Raw genomic sequence first — 23475 nt, forward strand, 5'->3', positions numbered from 1 at the left:
GTTGGCTTTATATAAAACAATAGTCTAGAAATAAAATAGCATATGATGCTATTGCTATACAGTTGTGTTGGCTTTATATAAAACAATAGTCTAGAAATAAAATAGCATATGATGTTATTGCTATACAGTTGTGTTGGCTTTATATAAAACAATAGTCTAGAAATAAAGTAGCATATGATGCTATTGCTTTACAGTTGTGTTGGCTTTATATAAAACAATAGTCTAGAAATAAAGTAGCATATGATGCTATTGCTTTACAGTTGTGTTGGCTTTATATAAAACAATAGTCTAGAAATAAAATAGCATATGATGCTATTGCTTCACAGTTGTGTTGGCTTTATATAAAACAATAGTCTAGAAATAAAGTAGCATATGATGTTATTGCTTCACAGTTGTGTTAGCTTTATATAAAACAATAGTCTAGAAATAAAATAGCATATGATGCTATTGCTTTACAGTTGTGTTGGCTTTATATAAAACAATAGTCTAGAAATAAAATAGCATATGATGCTATTGCTTTACAGTTGTGTTGGCTTTATATAAAACAATAGTCTAGAAATAAAATAGCATATGATGTTATTGCTTCACAGTTGTGTTGGCTTTATATAAAACAATAGTCTAGAAATAAAATAGCATATGATGCTATTGCTTTACAGTTGTGTTGGCTTTATATAAAACAATAGTCTAGAAATAAAATAGCATATGATGCTATTGCTTTACAGTTGTGTTGGCTTTATATAAAACAATAGTCTAGAAATAAAATAGCATATGATGCTATTGCTTCACAGTTGTGTTCGGAAGCTCAGTCCGGTACCCTGCATTTTCCTTTTGTATTCCTCATCAAAGATGATATTCTGAGCCACCAGGAAATGGTTTTTCCAATCACCCACAGTCCCTGAAACACAACAAAATGATACAATGCTATCAATATCCATAGAAAAGTGCTCAACTAGAAAACAAACTAAATGACACAGTGGTGCCTGCCCTTTGTTTACCCCCATAAGGTTACAGTTCCAAGTGACATGATTTAAAGCAGTGTTCCTCAAGTACCCCCAACAGGCCAGGTTTTTGTTATAGCTGAACCAATGCACAGGTGAAGTAATCAGCTGATCAGTAACCATGGTTACTAACCTGCTCTAACCCATCAACTGATGATTTCACCTGTGCACTGGTTCAGCTATAATGAAAACCTGGCCTGTTGGGGGTACTTGAGGAATGCTTTATAGAACGTGCAATTCATTTCTGTTAACTATTGGCTTTGTTCCGTTTGTATCCTTTGTTGAAAAGCATACCTAGGTATTCTTGTGACTAGCATTGCACTACTGGGTGCTAGCTGCTGATTGGTGGCTGCACATCTATGCCTCTTGTCATTGTCTCACTTGTCTTACTCTGTTGCTCCTGTTTATTATACAATTGTTGCCCTCCTAACGTTGCTGATAACCATCACTTAAAGGGATATGAAACCCAACATTTTTCTTTCATGATTTAGGTAGAACATACAATTTTGAACAACTTTCCAGTTTACTTTTATCATCAAATTTGCTTCATTCTCTTGGCATCATTTGTTGAAGGAGCACCAATGCGTTACTAGTTTCTAACTGAACACATGGGTGAGCCAATGACAATCTGCATATATGCAGCCACCAATCAGCAGCTAGAACCTGCTGCTCCTGAGCTTACCTAGATAAACCTTTCAGCAAAGGATAACAAGAGAAGGAAGGAAATTAAATAATAGAAATAAATTGGAAAGTTGTTTAAAATTGTATGCTCTGTCTAAATCATGAAGTCTAATAATTTCTTAACTGCCCCTTTAATATGCAGAAGATCTCATTGCTACCTCTATCTCTTAGGTCCTTGGCCTGCAACTTTGAACTTAAACTAATTGACGGTATTATTTGTGCTTTCCACAAGGATACATATATGTTTTCATCTTTTTTCCATTGAACTTTACAGTGATGATAAACTTTCCCCTATGTATAATCAGATCTGGAATGTTAGCAATATTTTATATGGAGTTTAATTAATCAGTTGTAATGAAGATGCGCTATAACTTACTTTTAATGTAGAGCTCAAATTTAAATACCCAGCGCCCCACTTCAAAAGTATTTTTTTTTTGTGTGAGCTAACAGTTTGAGCTGTTCTCCAAATGGTGCTACAGCCATACAAAAAAAAAAAATAATGTGCGTGCCATATGGCTAGAGCGCTGATTTGAGAACCTTTCAAACCGTTTGCTCACAAAAATATTAGTTTTGAAGTGGGCAGCCGGAGCGCGGGGTATTTGAATTTCATCACTACATTAAAAGCAAGTTATAGCGCATCTTCATTACAACTGAATTAAACTCCATCTAAAATATCGCTAACATTCCAGATCTGTTTATACAACGGGGAAAGTTTATCATCACGTTAAACCCTTCATGGCAGGACCAAGTGTTTAACATTGGAACTTGCTTGAAAAATTAAATTAAGCGATTGTCGATGCAGTCACTGGATTTCAAGGCTGGGATCAAATCATGAGGGCTGCCTACGATGCTGGGCACACCCCCGGATGTTCCATGATGTCCTAACGGCGTTAAAGCCCAGCGGCTTGCAACTTAGTAACGGAATGAAACATCCTAACGGTGTGAATCAGTTAAAGGGCTATAATAGTAAAAAAAAAATGACATGCTCCAATTCTTTATGAAATGTCATTTTAATACTATCAAGCACACAGCAGTGCTGGGTTAACTCCCGCAACAGAAGAGGTACCACTTGAAACCTGCAGAGCACTGGTGGTCCTGAGTAGACTGTTTATATACAATCAACAGCTGTTATTCTTCTTTAAAGGGATAGTAAACACCAAAAATGTTACTGTTAAGAAATATAGATAATCCCTTTATTACCCATTCCCCAGTTTTGCATAACCAACACAGTTAAATGAATATATGTTTTACCTTGTATCTAAGCCTCTGCAGACTGCCCCCTTATTTCAGTTCTTCTGACAGACTTGCATTTCAGGTAATTATTACTGAACACTAACGCTGCTATGCATAGTATTGTGGTTTTATGTGAAATGAGGCTGTTTTTCACTGTAGCTCTACACTTCCCAATCTCTAGTATTGTAATTAAAAAAAGTTGAAAGGTATAAAAAAGATCTAGTAGTAGAAGATAGGTGAAAAAAGAGGAATGGAGCACAATAAACTATGTAAAGGGAAAGAGAGAAATATAAACATTCAGAAGGAAGACTTCCTATTGCTGGACTTGACGCACTACTCAGTAGACAAATAAGAAGTCCAATAGTACCTTTTCTCATAAATGGAGAGATGGACTGGTCAAATACAACTTTTGGTAGAACACTGAAGTTTGTCATAGGGTTTTCTTTCATGGCCTGGAAGGTAGTGTGTTGATAAATCTTCTCTATAACTTCCTCCGAAAGATCTTTTCCAATAAACTTCATCAATTTCCTGATCTCACGTCTTAGGTCCTGTTCAAAGATTGGAGAAACAGAAGATTTAATCATAGCACCAAATGTTAAGTGCACAGCTTTCATCAAGCAACCTTTCCTACCTCAATCATGTCTTCATAGAAAACAAAGAGTATTTGGTGTTTGTCCTTTACCTTCCACCAGCCAATGACGTGGTCAAACCAACTTCCCCAGGGCACTGCAGGTGAAATACTCTCGGTTACTAAAGTGGTCAACTCAAGGTTTAGAGCAGATGGTTATGTTTTTGACATATAGGCATAGCTTTTTATTAACAAAAATTCAGAATTGTACTTTCTAAATCTAATTTATCTTATTGAACCTCAGACAAAATTTAGTTATGAGTTTTCTTTTCATCCTTAACGCTAATTTTGTGTGACACCCCAATTTATCCCGAACAATGAAAACAAAGTGTACACCATTATAGAGTCATCTAAAAAAAACAGTAGATACTGTATATGCAATCATAAAGATCTTATGCTTACCATAGTACCCCAAAATAGGCTAATATCCTTGTTTAGAATCACTCTTCTACAGCATCATATATTTACCATTAAACCAAAGGACACTTTTTTTATTTAGACATCTGAATTGCAGAATACATGTTAATATGACAAAAAAATATTAATTTCCATAGACTTACACTGCCGCATATACAATCCCATAGACTTACACTGCAGTATATTTATTCCTATAGACTTACACTGCAGTTTATGAGAATCAACATTTAAATGTCATTTTAATAGGATCCTAATTGCTATAAATCTATCGTACCTCTTAACTAATACTCAAATTTACAATATAGTATAAAAATATTACCATTGATAGTGCTGTCTAGCCGGTGTCCCTATGCACTCCCCCAGGACACGACATAAGCGTTCAGGAGGATTAGATTTAGATTGGGCAGTTTTGATGGGACAAAATTGAAAAAGAGCAATCATGGGTGCATTTCAATTTTAAAAAGAAATAATATACTTCCATTAGCAAAAATGTTTCTAGTAAAAGTTATTGTTTTTACGTGGCATACACACATATGCTGTGAGGGCCTGTGCACCAGTGTTTAAGCTCAGAGAGCTGAGGGTGGTGTGTATTATGCATGTGAAGACTTAATTTGTGTCATAAAAGCGATTGCTGACTTTCTGAGAAGGTGTAGTGTTCGATTACTGATGCATGGACCCTCACAGCATATCTGTGTATGCCTCTAAAAACAAGTTATAACTTTTACTAGAAGCATTTTTGATAATGGAAATCTGTTGCAAATTTCATTCTTTTTAAATTGAAATGCACCCATGAACATTTTAATTTCGACCTTTCCAATTCTGAACCACACACTTTATAATTGTTGTTAAAAAAATGCAGCTGCCAGGAGGTGGACGTGGGAACCAGCTGCTTTCAAAAGGTAACATTTTTGGAATATACTGCAACATTGAATAATATTTAATTAATAGATTGTTATTTAAAAATGCATTATAGATTAATAGCATTTTGGATTCTACTCGAGGAATTTTGTTTTATGTTATTATCTTTACTATTTTGTTTCCACACACATAACCCCCCCCTCAAACAAATATATAGGGGTAGATTTACTAAATGTCGAGTGGACATGATTTGCCATTGACATCGCTAAATGCCGGTGATAGCATACGTATCGGGATGATTTCAATCTGCCACCTAAAAGGTGGCGAACAGGTTAAAAAGACAGTCTAGTGAAATTAAACTATCATGATTCAGATAGGGCCTGCAATTTTAAACAACTTTCCAATTGACTTTTATCATTAAATTTGCTTTGTTCCCTTGGTGGTATTTTTGAAAAGCTAAACCTAGGCAGGCTCAAACTGATTTCTAAAACCGCCTCTGAGCTCAAAGTATTTTGAAAGTTTTTCACAGTTAGACAGTAATAGTTCAGGTGTGTCATATAGCTAACATTGTGCTCACGCCCGTGGAGTTATTTAGGAGTCTGCACTGATTGGTTAAACTGTATACCTGTCAAAAGCACTGAGATAAGGGGGCAGTCTGCAGAGGCTTAGATACAAGGTAATCACAGAGGTAAAACATATATTAATATAACTGTGCTGGTTATGCAGAACTGGGAAATGGGTAATAACGGGATTAGCTATCTTTTTAAATAATAAACATTCTGATGTAGACTGTCCCTTTAAGGAGCCAGCGGTCTTATGACTGCTGCTTCTTAACGGCCTGAAACGACAGAGCTCCGAAGCATCATCTGCTGCTTCATAAATGGAGCCCATAAAATCAAATCAACATTTCTTTAGAATGAACAAAGTCTCCCAGTATTTTCTTATAACAATAACAAGATGGACTCTGGTCCAGCTGTTTGCTCACCGTCTCCAGAAAGAAAAGCTGAGAAATATTCATCCCACGTCCCTGGGTCTGGCAGACCTTTGTTCATCCGCTGGAAGTGGAAATAAGAGACCATGCAGTCTTTGGCATTCCTGGCAACATAAACAACCTGTAAGGGAAGCCAAGTGGTGCAGTCAGTGCTAGCGGAACACTAAGTATCAGTTTAGCTGGAAACACAATAGGGGAAATATTTGATAAGGTGATTAAAATTCTATGTTCTATATCTGATTCATGAATGAAAATGTTTGGGTTCTGTGTCCCTTTAAAGACTGATTGATCACTGGCTGATAAGCAGAACTTTATTAGTTAGACAGTGACGCCTCACAAGCATAAAAAAAGTTGTTTTCTCAGTACAAAAAATTCTTTATTTAAAAAAAGTCAAAATGAAAATGTGCATCAGTGAATTATAGCTTAAACAGAAGTGTTTTTACAATATATTTCCGCTAGTAAAAGTGCTTCTAGTAAAAGTTTTTCAGCGGCATATGCACATATGCTGCAAGTGCCCCGAGCACCAGTATCACCTCTGAGGCGGCGGACAGCAATCTGTCCTATCGGATACGATCAGGATGATTGACATCCCCTGCTAGTGGCCGATTGGCTGCGAATGTGCAGGGGGCGGCATTGCACAAGTATTTCACTAGAACTGCTTGTGCAATGATAAATGCCCACAGCGTATGCAGTCAGCATTTATCGATGTGTGGCGGACATTGTTAAAGCGGCCCCATAGTCTTCACTCAAAAGTCTTCACAGGCACAATACACAGCACCGCCAGCTCTCTGAGCTTGAATACATGTGCACAGGCCCTCAGGGCATATGTGAGTATGCCACTGAAAAACAGATAACTTGCCCTAGAAGTATATTATGAAAATGCCTCTCTTTAAAATAGAAATGCCCAGTTCAATTTCGACCTTTTAATCCCTTTAAGCTAAATTCATAAGGAAATGCATGTTTGTGCACAACTGAAACCTGGTATTCATGTTCACCGGCTAACAGGGACACACTTAACTGTATTAGTGGACAGAGACAAACTTCTACACTCCTTAAAAGAAAAAAAAGTGGGTTTATTCAGCATAAGAACATCTGTTTGGCGAAGAACTGGTATACAGACAGCAATAATATAAAGAAGCATTTGTGTGAACAGAAAGTGATAAAGAGATCTGATCCCCTGCAAGCTCAACTCATTTTAATGGGTTGTGGTTTCAAAGAACGAAACCAGCTGTTTCATATACAAAAATAAAACTAAATCTATTTCTTATACATTGTTTACTCTGCAGCTGGTATATCAAGTCATTGAAAACATTTAAAGGTAAAAACACTTTTACAGTCCACGATCCATTACCCTCACTAAGCAGAGGCACATACAGATAATCTTATTTCTTTTAAGCCACATCTAACCCTGACACATAACATTAGATCATTCAGATAATTTGAAGTAGAGCCCAACACCCCATACAAAACATTTTAACCTACATATTACAATACAGAGAGATTTGCATAATTAATAGAAAATGATTGACACTTTGTAATCACCAGACAATACAGGCACATTAGTACAATAATAAAAATAAAAAAGGTTTCCTGTCCCTTTAAATTAGATTTACATCACTAGCATATACCAATGTTTGTCCATCACTAAGAATACATTTAAAGTGAATGCAAACTTTCATCAAGTAGTGCCCGGTTTTTAAAAATACTATTAAAAACAGGGGCACTTTCATTGATGAAACTATACATTGCACCATATTTGTAGAAATACTTACCTCTTCGTCAGGAAAGCCGCTCCAGCGCTTCGCCAGCCCGTCGCAAGCCTCTTCCTACGTCAGCAGACGATTCCGGCATCCTCCAATCACAGCTTCCCCCGGGGGAAGGATTGCCTAAAACGCCGTGATTGGAGGAAGGCCGGAAACGTAATTTCTGACGTAGGAAGAGGCTTGCGACGGGCGGGGGAAGCGACATCATCAGCGATCCGGCTTTCAAGACGAAGAGGTAAGTATTTCTACAAATATGGTGCAATGTAAAGTTTCATCAATGAAAGTGTCCCTGTTTTTAATAGTATTTTTTAAAAACCGGGCACTACTTGATGAAACTTTACATTCACTTTAAATACATGCATAGGAGACGTGTGTGTGTTTCAGATAGTTTTAAAAAAATAAAATAAAATTAAATCTAATATTTTCTCCTGGGGTTGTTCAGATTGTGCTAACATAAGGCCATTCACCTGCAATTTCCTATGGAGTAGCTAGTGCTAATGCTACAAGCCAACAGCAGCACAAATACAAGATTTTCTTTTCTTTTTCAAATAGGGTCAGGATTGGCCAGAGCACAAAAGAGAAGTTTACATACTTATTTGTTGACAAATCAATCAATTAACTGATAAAGGTAGTGTTTAATAATTTTTAAATAGTGCAAATAGGACTCCTTTCTTGGTTTTAAAGTAACAGTTTTATTTTGTTTTGTTTTTTAAATAGTTTTATTAAAGTTTTCATGTTCATCATACAAACATATAAATGATATGTAACTTGCATTATAGACATTTTCCTTACAGTTTTCCTTTTACAGAGACTTATATTCAAAGAATAGTCCAGGATATAGCCCATATGTCTCCTTCGGTTATATATAGCGGAAAACAACATCTACAAGTCGTCTCAACTTATTTATAACAAAACGCAACTGGGATCCCACTGGGGTGAACACAACTTTACCTTTCTTTTAGATAAATGTGTCAGCCGTATAGGAATCAGTCCAGGGTGTAACCCAACTGCTAGCGTGAAAAATAAAACACACGCTAGCACACTGAGAAATAACCAGGACGTGACCCACTCAGGAAACAAATAAATAAAGCAGGATACAAAATAATAAATGTTCTTTAAAGCAGGTTTGCAACAAATAAGAGATAACGTCCCTTTAAGTAGATTTGAATCCAACAGATAAACAAAGTTCCTTTAAGCAGGTTTGAAATAACTGAAAGGAAATGTCCCTTTAAGCAAGTTTGCAACAAACAAATAATAAATGTTCTCTTTAGCAGATTTGTAAAAGGAAATGTCCCTTTAAGCAGGTTTGCAACAAATAAATGATCCTTTTTAGCAATTTTATAATAAACAAAAGAAGCTGTCCCTTTAAGCAGTACTTTAGCAAGTTTGAAGACAAAAGCAGATTCAGACAGGCAAGGGTTAATATATTTATCCAGGAGACTGATAGAGGGTCAAGGCATAAGCAAGGTCAGGCAGGCAATGGTCGGTATCCAGGAGACAGTTTGAGGGTCAAGGCATAAGCAAGGTCAAGCAGGCAATGGTCGGTATCCAGGAGACAATTTGAGGGTCTAGGCATAAGCAAGGTCAGGCAGGCAATAGTCGGTATTCCAGGAGACCGAATAGGGGTCTTAGGTAAGCAAAGACAGACAGATTCAGAAATAGTACTCACGACACCGAAGTGTATCAAACAAACGGGCCCCGAGAAAGATCTCCCGGCGTGGTTTAAAGGCAGGAGCGGCGACGTCATCAGAGGGAGTGTCAGAGGACGCGTCACGTTGCTAAGCAACGTGACATAATCCACACAGAGAAGATCCGGGAGCCATGGCAACGAACGGAAGGTTCATGACAGCACACCCCCCTCAAGGACCCCTCCAGGGGACAGGACCAGGCCTAGTAGGGTTAGTCTTGTGGAATGCCTTAATTAAATCAGGAGCGTTCACTTGTTGGGCTGGCTCCCAGGATCGTTCCGTGACTGGATAACCTTTCCAATGGATGAGATAATACAATTTCTTGCCACGAAGTTTGGAATCTAGAATGTGGCTGACCTCAAATTCAGGGTGTCCATGAATAAAAAGAGGTGGAGGTTTGGACATAGGTTTAGAATACCTATTAGACAACATAGGTTTCAGAAGAGAAATGTGGAATACAGGATGGGCTTCGAGAGTCTTGGGTAAAGCTATCCGGTAAGCAGTAGAACATACTTGACCCAGTATTCGGAAAGGACCCACATATCGTGGTCCCAATTTGATAGAAGGTTGTTTGAGGCCAAGATGACATGAAGAAATCCAAACCTTATCGCCAGGCCGATATTTGGGAGCCTTCTTCCGTCGAAGATCTGAAAAGAACTTGTAACGTTTAGAAGCTTGAGAAAGAATAAGACGTATTCTCCGCCAATGATGAGTTAACCTTCGGGCAGATAGATCAGAAGCAGGATTTTCTGTGGAAGAAGTATGCAGAGGAAACGTTCTGGGTTAAAATCCATAGGCCGCAGGAAAAGGAGAGGTCTGAAGAGAGGAATTATATTGGGCGTTATGAGCCAATTCTGCTAATGGGAGATAAGAAGTCCAGTTAGAGTGATGATGGTCCACATAATGTCTAAGATAAGTTTCAAGGCACTGGTTTACCCTTTCGGTCTGGCCATTGGATTGTGGATGATGAGAAGTAGACAAAGAGATTGTTGTTCCAAAGTATTTACAGAGTGATCTCCAAAACCGAGAAACAAATTGTACCCCTCTATCCGAAATGATATCCAGAGGAAACCCATGTAATCTCACAATATGCAAAATAAAAAGTTCAGAAAGTCTTTTGGCAGACGGTAAACCAGGTAAGGGAATGAAATGAGCAGTCTTAGTGAACCTGTCAACTACCACCCAAATAGTGTTGTTTCCAGCTGAAAGAGAAAGATCGGTAATAAAGTCCATGGATACATGAGTCCAAGGCTGATGGGGTATGGTTAACGGTTGAAGCAAACCTGAAGGAAGTTGACGAGGAGTCTTATTAGTGGCACATTGTGTGCATACTGAGACATAATCTTTAACATCTTGAGTGAGAGTAGGCCACCAGACATGTTTGAGATTCCGAGCGATGTTACTGATGCCAGGATGTCCAGATAGGGGACTATCATGAGCCCAATATAGGATCTTGGAACGAAGACGTTCAGGAACAAAGAGTAGACCATCAGGAGGTTTACAAGACAAAGGAAGATCCTTCTGAACAGACTGTAAATCTTGTAACCAAGAAGTTGATAACTGGGCTATGACTTTATGAGGTTGAAGGATGGTACCTGACTCAGGGATTGAAGTATCTTGAAATTGTCTGGAAAGGGCGTCACCTTTAATATTCTTAGAACCGGGTATATAAGACAGATTGTAGTGAAAACGTGAGAAGAATAAAGACCAACGTGCTTGCCTGGAATTCAATCGTTTGGCCGTTTGGAGATATAGAAAGTTTTTATGATCTGTGAGTATGGAAAACGGCAAAGAAGTACCCTCCAGCCAATGCCTCCATTCGTCCAGGGCCATTTTAATGGCAAGCAACTCTTTATTGCCTACGTCATAGTTTAATTCAGAAGGAGAGAATTTCTTAGAGAAGAATCCAACAGGATGGATCTTTCCTGTATCAGGTATTCGTTGGGAAAGAACAGCCCCAGCAGCAACAGAGGACGCATCCACTTCTAAGATGAATTGAAAGTCTGGATTTGGGCGACGGAGAATAGGTGCAGAAGAAAAAGCTTCTTTAAGAGACTCAAAAGCCTCAACAGCCTCAGGAGGCCATTCTTTACAATTTTGCCCCTTTCTAGTGAAAGAAGTAAGAGGTGAAGTAATAGTTGCAAAACCTTTGATGAATTTCCTGTAATAACTGGCGAAGCCCAGAAAATGTTGCAGAGCTTTAAGAGAATCAGGTTTAGGCCAATCCAAAATGGCAGAAAGTTTAGTTGGATCCATTTCAAATCCAGATTCAGATATTACATAACCCAGAAAGGGTATGGATTTTTGATGGAATGAACATTTCTCCAGTTTAGCAAACAGATGGTTGTCTCTTAAACGTTGAAGTACCCGCCTGACGTGGTGTACAAGGTCTTGGTGGTTTTGAGAAAAAAAAAATCAGGATATCGTCAAGGTATATGATGATAAAGATATTTAAAAAATCACGAAAAATCTCATTCACAAAATGTTGAAAAACAGCAGGAGCATTACACAGCCCAAAAGGCATGACCAGATACTCGTAATGCCCAAATCGAGTGTTAAAGGCTGTCTTCCATTCATCACCCTTGCGCATACGGATAAGATTGTATGCACCAAGTAGATCTTGTTTGGTAAATATGGTGGATCCTTGAAGATAAGTAAACAATTCAGGAATTATTATTATTATCGGTTATTTATGGGTAGAGGATCACTGTTCTTGATGGTAATTTGATTTAGACCTCTGTAATCGATACAGGGTCGCAGTCCGCCATCCTTCTTTCCTACAAAAAAGAAACCAGCCCCTACAGGAGAAGAGGAGGGTCGAATAAATCCTCTAGCCAAATAGTCTAATATATTCTTCCAAAGCTACATTTTCGGGTCTTGAAAGTGGATAAGTCTTGCCTCGAGGATAAGTAGCCCAAGGAAGAAGATCAATGGGGCAATCAAAAGGACGGTGAGGAGGAAGATGTTCAGTCTCTTTCTTGGAGAAAACATCCACAAAGTCATGATAAGGCATAGGTAGAGAGTCAGGAGTTTCGGTAGTGAGAGCGATAGTAAGTGATAACTTAGTGATTTCTTGAAGACAATTAGTCTGACATGATGATCCCCAGGAGGTGAGTTCACCATGTGTCCAAGAAAAAGTAGGATTATGTAATTGGAGCCAGGGAAGACCCAAGATTATGGGAAATTGAGGTGTAGAAATAACGTCAAAACATATTGTCTCAGAATGAAGTATTCCAACAGAAAGAAGTATGGGTTTAGTAGCAAACTGGATGAATCGGGAACCCAAAGGATCTCCACTAACCGTAGAGACAGAAATGGAATACTTTTTTCTTAATAGGGGTATTGTGTGAGTAGACATGAACGTGGAGTCAATGAACACTCCTCCAGCACCAGAATCAATAAGAGCTTGGGTATGTATCTTACTATGTCCAAATTGAAGGGTTACTGGAACAAAGAGTTTTTTATATAGGGAATGACAACTCTTTTGGCTTAACTCAGTTCCCTGGACAAAAGTTAAGCCCTGGCTTTTACTGGCCTGGTAGGACAATCTCTTAATAAATGCCCTTTAAGGCCACAGTACAAACACAGGCCAAGAGAACGTCTTCTCAAGCGTTCAGTTTCTGTTAATTTTATGCGTCCAACCTCCATAAGTTCAGCCTGATCAGGAGAAGGAGAGGCAGGAGTTACTGGATTAGAAAAACGAGGAGCCAGACGAAAAGGAGTTCGAGTTGATGACCTCTGAGTTCTATCTCTTTCTTGTTGGCGTTCACGATATCTGGCATTGAGACTGATACAAAGATTTATCAAGGCTTCTAGGGATTCTGGGAGTTCCCGATACACCAATTCATCCTTGAGACGCTCAGAAAGTCCTTTACGGAAAGCGGCTCTAAGTGCTCCCTGATTCCAAGTAGTTTCAGATGCAAGAGTGCGGAACTCAATGGCATATTGAGAAACTGGTTGACTACCCTGTCGTAGGTCTAAGAGAGTAGCTTCAGCAGCGGAAGATCTTCCAGCTTTATCAAATACATTTGAAAATACAGAGAGAAAAGCATCTACATCCAGTAGTATAGGATCATTCTTTTCTAGCAAAGGTGATACCCAAGCCAAAGCTTTTCCTTTCATTAAGGAAATGAGGAATGTAATTCTAGAAGAGGGAGTAGCAAAAAGGGTAGGGCTATTTCGGAAATGGAGACGGCATTGATTCAGAAAGCCCCTACAGTCTTCAGGATTCCCATCATATTTGTCCGGAAGAGGTATCCTGGGACTCAGTTGTCCTTGAGACTGGTTGTTTGGGATCGAAGGAGGTGATCCCTCAATAGGATTAGGATTGGAAGGTGTAGGAGCAACCAAGCTCTGTAATAATGTAGTTATTTGATCAAGCTTAGAGTCCAGGGATTGCAAGTGGGTAGCATGAGATCCCAGTAATTGTCCCTGGTGAGCCACGGCCATGGGTAATTCAGTGGGTTCCATTTATGGCCCGTTTGTAATGTCAGCCGTATAGGAATCAGTCCAGGGTGTAACCCAACTGCTAGCGTGAAAAATAAAACACACGCTAGCACACTGAGAAATAACCAGGACGTGACCCACTCAGGAAACAAATAAAGCAGGATACAAAATAATAAATGTTCTTTAAAGCAGGTTTGCAACAAATAAGAGATAACGTCCCTAGATTTGAATCCAACAGATAAACAAAGTTCCTTTAAGCAGGTTTGAAATAACTGAAAGGAAATGTCCCTTTAAGCAAGTTTGCAATAAACAATAAAATGTTCTGTTTAGCAGATTTGTAAAAGGAAATGTCCCTTTAAGCAAGTTTGCAACAAACAAATGATAAATGTTCTCTTTAGCAGATTTGTAAAAGGAAATATCCCTTTAAGCAGGTTTTGTGACAAACAAATGATAAATGTTCTCTTTAGCAGATTTGTAAAAGAAAATATCCCTTTAAGCAGGTTTGCAACAAATAAATTATCCCTTTTAGCAATTTATAATAAACAAAGGAAGCTGTCCCTTTAAGCAGTACTTTAGCAAGTTTGAATACAAAAGCAGATTCAGACAGGCAAGGGTTAATATATTTATCCAGGAGACTGATAGAGGGTCAAGGCATAAGCAAGGTCAGGCAGGCAATGGTCGGTATCCAGGAGACAATTTGAGGGTCTAGGCATAAGCAAGGTCAGGCAGGCAATAGTCGGTATTCCAGGAGACAGAATAGTGGTCTTAGGTAAGCAAAGACAGACAGGTTCAGAAATAGTACTCACAGCACTGGAGTGTATCAAACAAACGGGCCCGAGAAAGATCTCCCGGCGTGGTTTAAAGGCAGGAGCGGCGACGTCATCAGAGGGAGTGTCAGAGGACGCGTCACGTTGCTAGGCAACGTGACGTAATCCACACAGAGAAGATCCGGGAGCCGCGGTGACAAGGCAATAAACGGAAGGTTCATGACAAATGCCCTTATAGGGAAAAGGGGGAGAGGGAAAAGGAGAGGGAAAGAAAGAGAGAGGTGGGAGGGGAAAACTAAAAAAAGAGGAAAAGAGATCACAAGGGAGTGTATTAAGTGCCGTATGCAGGTGTATAATTTATGCCATTGACAAATTACCATTAGTGCCCATAAAAGATTCCCAGTAAAGCTTGATGTCGTAGAAGCTAGTGAGGTTCCCTTTTTGAAAATATACATACTCTTCCTGGGATATGAGTGTTGTAGTACCTTGTATCCATTCTAGTCTGGAAGGGGGTACAGTGGATTTCCATTTCCTTGCTATCAGATTCCTAGCACTATTTAGTCCTATTAACAAGAGGTTCCATCTAATTTTACATAGTCCCTGTGGTCTATAATTTAATATTGCTGTCATTGGGTTTAATACAAAGGACTTGTCTATGATAGTTTGAAAAACTGAATCCATTTGTGACCAAAATGGCTGTATCTTCTCACAGTGCCACCATATATGTGACATAGTACCTTTCTTCCCACACCCTCTCCAACACTGGGATATATATGCCTCAAGCGATCTGGTGTTAAGTACCAGCGGGTCAATATTTTGTGATTAAGTTCTAGGGTTTTTGGTGATGCTGAGGACTTATGAGTGTTATAAAATATGTTTTCCCAGTCTTGGTGTGTAAGGGAGACCTCAAATTCTTTTTGCCAACTTTTAGTATATAAAGGGAGAGTATTAATGTTTCCTCCAATAAACGTCTAGCTATGGATAAAGTACCTGACGGGGGGGCGTCTGATAGGCATAGCTTTTCAAACCTCGTGGGAGGCCTCAACAAATCTGTTTTATATTTGGAATTGTGAATTAAATGGCTTAATTGAGCGTATTTCAACCAAGATGAGTAACTTCCCCCAACAACCTCCTCCAAGTCATGTCTTTGCTTTAATTCACCATTAATAGTCAATTTTATAAATGGTATAGTATATCCCAGTTCACCGCAAGCGATTTTATGAGGTTCTAGGCCTCCAAGGAATTCTGCATTATATGAAATAGGCGATAGAGGTGAAACTCTAGCGGAAATACCCAGCTGAGAGTCCCTCAGCAAATCCCAATTTTCAAAAATATGTGAATATAACTTTGAAGTTTTGGCTAAGGTTAGTCTAATGCTCTGGGAAATCCAGCATAGTGCTCCTAGTGACGGAGATCTTAAAAGGTGAGAGTCTATCGTTATCCATGCTTTGTTTTCTATTTTACCATGCCAATCTAGAACTCGTTGAAGGGTCACCGCATTATAGTACCTCTCTATGTTTGGAACCCCAATGCCTCCATCTCCTAAAGGCCTATGCATAGTTGCTTTATTTATCCGAGGCTTAATTTTCCCCCAAATAAATGAATTGATTTTTAATTGTAGGTTAGATATGAATGACCTAGAAAGATGTACAGGAACTGTTTGCAATATATATAATATCTGTGGAAGTGTGGTCATTTTAACGGCTTGTATCCTACCCTAACATGTCAAAGGCTTATCACGCCAATTCAGTTTTCAGCTTATTCAGCAAGGGTATATAAGTATATTGGTACAATTGGTTCGTCGAGGGTGTCAAGTCTATTCCCAGATATCTAATCTTAAATTGTTGTAGTTTATATGGGCAATTAAACTTTAAATTGTTCATTATTCATAGTTACATTGAGAATTTCAGATTTTTGCAGGTTTATTATAAAATTTGAAAGTACACCAAATTTTGCAAATTCTGACATTAAATGGGGGAGTAATAGAGCTGGCGATGTCAAGGAGACCAGTACATCATCAGCATATAATGTAAGTTTGTATTCATTAGGGCCTTTCTTGATACCGTGAATTTTATTATTTTCACATATATGTGCTGCAAGAGCTTCCATGGATAATGCAAACAGGAGCGGGGATAATGGGCACCCTTGCCTCGTCCCATTATATATCCAGAAACTATCAGATCAGGTACATTTGTTTTCACTCTCGACGAACGGTTATTATAAACGCTAAAAATTATTTCTATAATTTTATTACCAAAACCAAACCGAACCAGACAAGCCCTAAGAAACTTCAAGTCTAAGCGATCGAACGCCTTCTCGGCATCCGTTGATATAATAATTGTGGGTTCCCTAGTCCTATTTACGTGTTCAATAAGGTGTAGTGTCCATATGGTATTGTCCCTGGCCTCCCGGCCAGGAACAAAACCCAATTGATCTACATGTATAAGTTTAGGCAATATTGCATTTATTCTTTTGGCTAATATTTTCGTAAAAACGATATGGGCATATAATTTTCTACCCTTGAGTTGTCCTTCCCTAAACTTTGTGTGGACCATTTGACGTTATCATCTATTGCTTTGAATAATGTGGTAAGGTGTGGGGCTAGTGTGTTTAAATTGTTTATAGTAGGCATTAGAAAATCCATCTGGCCCATGGCTCTTATGGGATTGTAGACTATTGATCACTGACAGTACTTCCTGTTGGGTGATGGGATTCTCTAGCTCTTTTACTATTTCAGACGGGATTGTGGGGAGATCCACTTCATTTAGATATGTTATATGAGCATCTAAACTATCCGAAGAAGCTGGGGGTGGGAGATTATACAGACCTTGGTAATATGTGTTAAAACTATCAACTATGCTAATAGAGTCTTGCACGTGATCTCCTCCGGAGGTACGTATTTTGTGTATATATATGAGTTAATTTGTTTTGTACGTAACAACCTTGCTAAGAGAGTTCCTGTTTTATTCGACTCAGCATAAGATAATTTTTTTAAGAAAGACTGCCTTGTCTTGTGCTTCTTTATATAGTAAGTGATTAAGGTTACCCCTAGCTGATTGTAGTTGCTGACTGAGTGTCTGATCCTGAGAATTCTTTTTGTGCAAAGTTTCAATTGATTGTAAGGTGTTTATAGCTTCTGTGTATGCAATCATGTATTGTTTTTTTAAGTATGGCTTTTTGTTTGATAAATTCAACCCTCATTACCGCTTTATGTGCTTCCCATACATTTATAGAAGATGACTGATGGGGGAGGTTGAAACTAAAGAATTCTCTTAATGTTATGGTGAGTTTATCTAATATTAACGTTTTTTTAGGGAGAGTTTCATCTAGCCTCCACACAAAAGGTGTGAAGGGACTTTCCAGCCATTTTAAGTCAGCACTTACCGCTGCATGATCGGACCAACTAGTATGTTCTATATTTGTATCTGCAACTAAACTGTATGCGAGTTGATCTATAAAAATGAAGTCAATATGGAGTAATTTCTATGGGGATGAGAATAAAAAGTATTTTTTTTTTGCTTAGGATGATTAGTTCTCCATACATCAATCAAGGACAACTTTCTAAGATTCGTGCATATTTTACTAATTGACGCCGGGGCAACCGAGCCTCATCCGGGTTGAGTAATTATTTCTGGTTCTAGTGCAACATTAAAGTCGCTCGCAAGTATCAACGCTCCTTTTTGGATTCCTAAAACTGAGCTAGTGAGTTTCTGGAAAAAATGTAGTCTGGTTTTTGTTTGGTGCATATACATTAACTAAGGTGAAGACCTATGGTGCAATTTGCCCACCAATATAATCCATCTGCCTTCGGTATCTTCTACTTTATGTTGTAATTGAAAAGGGGTCTATTAAATAATATGCCTACACCATTTTTCTTTTTCATGTGAGATGCAAAATACCCTGTGGGGAATTCCTTATGAAAATGAGGCGCATTGTCTCTAGAGAAGTGTGTCTCCTGTACAAAAACTATTCCTCCTGACATATTTTTAAAGCATGACAAAGCTACCGATCTTTTAGTAGACAAATTTAACCTCTTAGCATTCTGGGAAATTAGTTTAATCTGATTGTTAGTCATTAGTGCCGGAGAGGGTGTGAGATTCTTTTATTAAGGCTATCAGCCATCGGAACTTAATAAATTCATACATACATACTGTAGGTCTGTCTGTCAATCTGCTCATGACAGTCAAGGTTGTCCATTGTAGGAAGGAAAATAGAGGAGAAATGAGGGAAAAAAGAGAAGGAAGGGAAGGGGGAAGGGTAAGGCCTTCAAAATACCATTAGGATCACTGTAGAAACTGAGACAACAAAAAAACATTGTTAGAAACAAAAACTTTCACATTAACATACAAAAACATTTTATGTAGTAAGTATACAGCCAGGAACCTCCCACGCCTGGGGGTCTCAAGCTGAGCAACGAGGGGGGAAGGGTTTCATGTCACACAGTAGTGTGACGTAACAACCTGTGGGTTTAAATTATAATTATCTAAACAAAATTTGTGACTAGTAATATTTAGTCATAGGATATTTACATATTGATAACTTAGTGAAACATGAATAGCTTCTAGCTATAACAGACACATCAGGAGTATCATCTTTAAGAACCTAGGAGGGGTCTTATGTTATTTCAGTATGATCTTTATGTCCTCAAGTAGGGTCAGTCTCTTCTGAGAAATGAGTAGGTCTCGCGGCTTGGCTCTTGTTCTTTCTTTTCTTAGCAACCTTGTTCCAGTCGGTATATATTGATCTTGGTAGGTCTTCTTGAGTAACCTCATTTTTCTCCATTCCATCTTTTAATTTCGTAGTGTAGATATTGAGATGCCCAGCTGGGAGCAGAAATGGTCAATATCCTCCTGTGACTTATGTATGGCTATAGTGTTTCCTTCAATCACTTTTAAACAGAAGGGAAATCCCCATCTGTATTGGATCCCCAAATCTCTCAAGTGTGAGGTAAGGTATCCCGCTTCTTTTCTTTTGGATAATGTCATGGGACTGAGATCCGCAAAGAATAAAATAGTATTTTCTTCAAATGAAATCGGATGTTTTTTTCCTGGTGGCAGACAGAATATTTTCCTTATCTCTGAAACTGGAGAATTTGATGATGTCACGAGGGGGTGCTTTGTCTTTGGGAACAGGTCTTAAGGCCCTGTGGTATCTGTCCAGAGGAAATTCTCTCTTCCTTTGCATCCATAATGAAATTAAATTGTTGCCCATCTCATTTATATTTTTTTTAACCTCTGCTAGGCTTGACTTGATAATCTGGCTCACTTGTGTGATCAAGGCAGTAAAATCCTCCTTAGATGGTAATGTTTGCAGATCTGCCCTTGTTAATGGGGCCTGGGCATCTGTATCCAATTCTGAATCTATAGGTTCATGCGTATTATCCTCTTCTCCCCTAGACTCCAAGTGTGGTATCATTAGTTTTAAAGAAGTTATGCAACCTAAGGTTTGGGGTACTGATGCCTTTGGAGGATTTGTCTGATCTGGGAAGGCGTTTAGATGCCATATTTGAGATGCTATTTACTTTCAGATTATGTACAGTTCTGAAAGCGTTGTAATAGTTATCCACCCAGGACACTTGCAGCTGATGCGATCAAAGTATATTCTGTTCTGGCTGTGTATCAATCAGTTTTACTTTACCGGGTTAAAGAGGGCCCCAGTGCAAGCAGAACTTTATTATATGAGCCTCCCGGTTGCAGCCTAGTATCGATGTTCTCAATATCACAATGTCCTAATATGTTTATTTCGCCAGTATAGTAAGCATACCCCACATTTATTAGGATGCCTGAGCGATCTTCATATTATTTATCACCCAAACGCGTAAAATGAGGCAGACATAGCAGCACCACTTAAAATTCCAACATGGCGTCTTTCGCGCCGTTTATATGTAGTGTTATTTATTTTATTTTCAGGTACCTGCTCATGCGGCTCATCTGTGCGCTGTAAAAAGATTGATCTTCAGTCAAAAGGGTGGCTATTGGAAGTGAGATCCTCAGCTGTTACCATGCTCCACCTTTGAAGCTCTCATCATTTGCGCTGCTTGATAGACGTGGCGCAATTTGTCCGTGACTAGAGATCTATGCCGATATATAAGTCAGCTGGTGCCTGTTTTCTCACTCCATTCTTAATTCCCCTGTATTCCACGTTCCATCCATAATGAATCTAGACTTTTTGTGAGTATTTAGGTCACAAATCTGGCTTAGATGGTTGTTGGTCTCACAGAGCTTTCCCGTCACACGACCATCTTAGACGCTGGTTGGCTCTGCCCCCTAAAGTAACAGTTTTAAGTGCATGAATAATTCAACATTGTCTATTGTATTTCTAAATAAAGGGGGGGGGGGAGAAGCATTTGTCCAAAAAACAAATGTGCATATTTAATACATGTCTGCCAAATTATCAGAAGTGTGAGAGGTCCTACAAGGGGGAACTAAATGTTTGGCACTTATATTTTATACTTTATAAAAATAGCACCACAGAATTTGGCACAAATATAGGCCATCATTTATATATTCTTAAAGAAAATGTGTTTAGGGAGAAGTTTTGAACCTTTGTTGTAAAAGGCTTAAAAAATTGTCTGCCTAAGTGTTTTGTCTCTTATAATTAATTTTTTACTTTGAGTAATTATATTTGAGATTTATAACTGAACACTTAAGGAGCAGTGCGTAAGCATATGAAAGACTATATTTACAAAATTGGACTGTACCCGCTGTGTAAGCAAGTCAGTTCCAAAAAAAGAAATGCTTTTATACACTGCTACTCTATTATGTAGATTAGTTCTGTTGATTACTGGAACTTGGAGCACAAAGATAACAAAAATTAAAATATAACCTTTATTGATTAAATTAAAAAGACAGCATAAAATATGTGTGTATGCTACCCTAGAAAATGTTAAAAACACACTCTGTTGGTTATTCAATATTCAGCATTGACAATGATAAGTATGTTGAGCACTTAGTAATAAAGTGATGAGACACAGATTGTATTATAGGTATATATATATCTGTTAATCTACTGTGGGTCTATGTGGCCTTATAGCTGGCCAATCTCTTAGATTACCATTTAGGAATATTTGTGCGTTATTACCTATAATAATATACCTCTGTAGTCTATTGTTGTGAATTTACTTGGCGACACTTAGACAGAAATGTATAGCACAGCTCTTTATTTAAGTATCTGCTGCGTAAATATAGATTCTCTCCTTATATATCTACACAGGAAAACTGAACACAGTAAGATAATACTGGTTATATATATATATATATATATATATATATATATATCAATCTAGGTATTGTAGATTATTTCATTGTAAGTAACTTACAGTACAGGGCTGATACTTTGATATTATTTTGGCTTATCAATCTGACTTGTTAGACCTAATTCTAGGTAATTAAATGTCTAAAACCGCAGGTGGGTTACCGAAAATGTGCTGATATTAAATTTTAATTGTCTGCACTTGTGAATACTACACGTAGTTATATCCAGCAATTTCCATTAAACATCATAATCAGTAATGAGATTTCACAAACTTGCAGTATCAAACAAATACTTCTATTAAATTTAGCTGATACCACCCTTATGCAGTGTTAGCATTTGTATTATGTCTCATTGCCAATGCTTAAATGGTGCTACAATGTTACCAAGTGTCAACTTATGATAGCTGACATAATGTATCAAGTATATTAAAGTATATATTGGTGCAGGATAACCGGTAAGTTCATGTGCATTTATGGTCTATCCACTCTGTAGTAGTTAAATTAATACATTTCTTTAACATAGATCCCTTATATCTTGGTTATTGTAAACCCTGTGTTTATCACCCTTTGAGCTGAAAAGTTAGCTTGTGCTTACTGCTGCTATACTAAGCAGGTCATCTAACTACTGTATGATAATATCTAGAGTTACTCTCAAAAGTTATGACTAGAATCTTAGTACTACTAGTTAAAGTTAGTTCAGCATTCCACGTATTGTACTATAGAGACGCCAACAGTTTGTAATTATTAGAGCTAAGATAAGTAACAATAGCTACTGCTTGTGCCTGTTAAGAGCCTTAACCGCTAAGTGCTGATTTAGAGAAAATTATATGCTAAAGTTTTCTACATTATTTTTACAACAAGAGAGGCAATTAAAAAAAAAAAAAAAAAAAAAAAAAAAAAAAAAAAAGAGGACCCCTGACGCAGCGTTTCACTAACTCATCCTCAGAGGGGTTACGTGTGTTTTTAACATTTTCTAGGGTAGCATACACACATATTTTATGCTGTCTTTTTAATTTAATCAATAAAGGTTATATTTTAATTTTTGTTATCTTTGTGCTCCAATCTACATAATAGAGTAACAGTGTATAAAAGCATTTCTTTTTTTGGAACTGGCTTGCTTACACAGCGGGTACAGTCCAATTTTGTAAATATATTCTAAAAGAAAGTTAAAAGCAAACAAATCAACATTTACTTTCATATAAAAAAAAAAAAATAAAAAAAAAAAATTTCACATTATTGGAGAAATGCAACTATTAACTGTAACATAACAATATTTCATTATTAATACTCAAATTTTGATTTGCATAGACTTTGATGTAAGTCTAATGGACTCAACATCGAAATGTAATTTTTTTTTTTACATTTCATATTTATTCATTTTGTAGAAACATTTAGATTGCAGATCAGATATCAAGGAGAACATTCTTTCTAGCATTTAAATGTCAAAATTCTTGTACTTGGCCATCTCTTTCCTGTTGAGAAAGCAATTTTGGTATTTAAGTTCATAATATTACATTTTTTTCTTTCATAATTTAGATAGAGTATGCAATTTTCCATTTTATTTATATAATTTAATTTGTTTAGTTCTCTTTGTATCCTTTGTTAAAAAGTAAATCTAGGTAGGCTCAGATGCTGCACAATCGCATATATTCCTATTTTCATTGGCTTTCAACTAACTCCCAGTAATGCATTGGTGTTCATTCAACAAAGGATATCAAAAGAATGAAGCACATATGATACTAGAGTAAATTG

General features: G+C 37.7%; 1 protein-coding gene across 1 annotated transcript in view; it reads right to left on the minus strand.

The window, feature by feature from the left end:
* Positions 1–750: 750 nt before the first annotated feature.
* LOC128642303 (sulfotransferase 1C2-like) overlaps positions 751–23475 on the minus strand; it is a 68555-nt gene continuing 45830 nt past the window's right edge. Inside the window, exons 4-7 of the mRNA XM_053695025.1 lie at positions 5801–5927; positions 3544–3638; positions 3280–3460; positions 751–895 (exon numbers count right to left, since the gene is read on the minus strand). Coding sequence (XP_053551000.1) covers positions 783–895; positions 3280–3460; positions 3544–3638; positions 5801–5927 — 516 coding nt within the window. The 3' untranslated portion in view covers positions 751–782. The remainder of the gene's footprint in view (positions 896–3279; positions 3461–3543; positions 3639–5800; positions 5928–23475) is intronic.

The sequence above is a fragment of the Bombina bombina genome, chromosome 11 (assembly GCF_027579735.1).
Source record: "Bombina bombina isolate aBomBom1 chromosome 11, aBomBom1.pri, whole genome shotgun sequence".
In the NCBI taxonomy this organism is placed as follows: domain Eukaryota; kingdom Metazoa; phylum Chordata; class Amphibia; order Anura; family Bombinatoridae; genus Bombina; species Bombina bombina.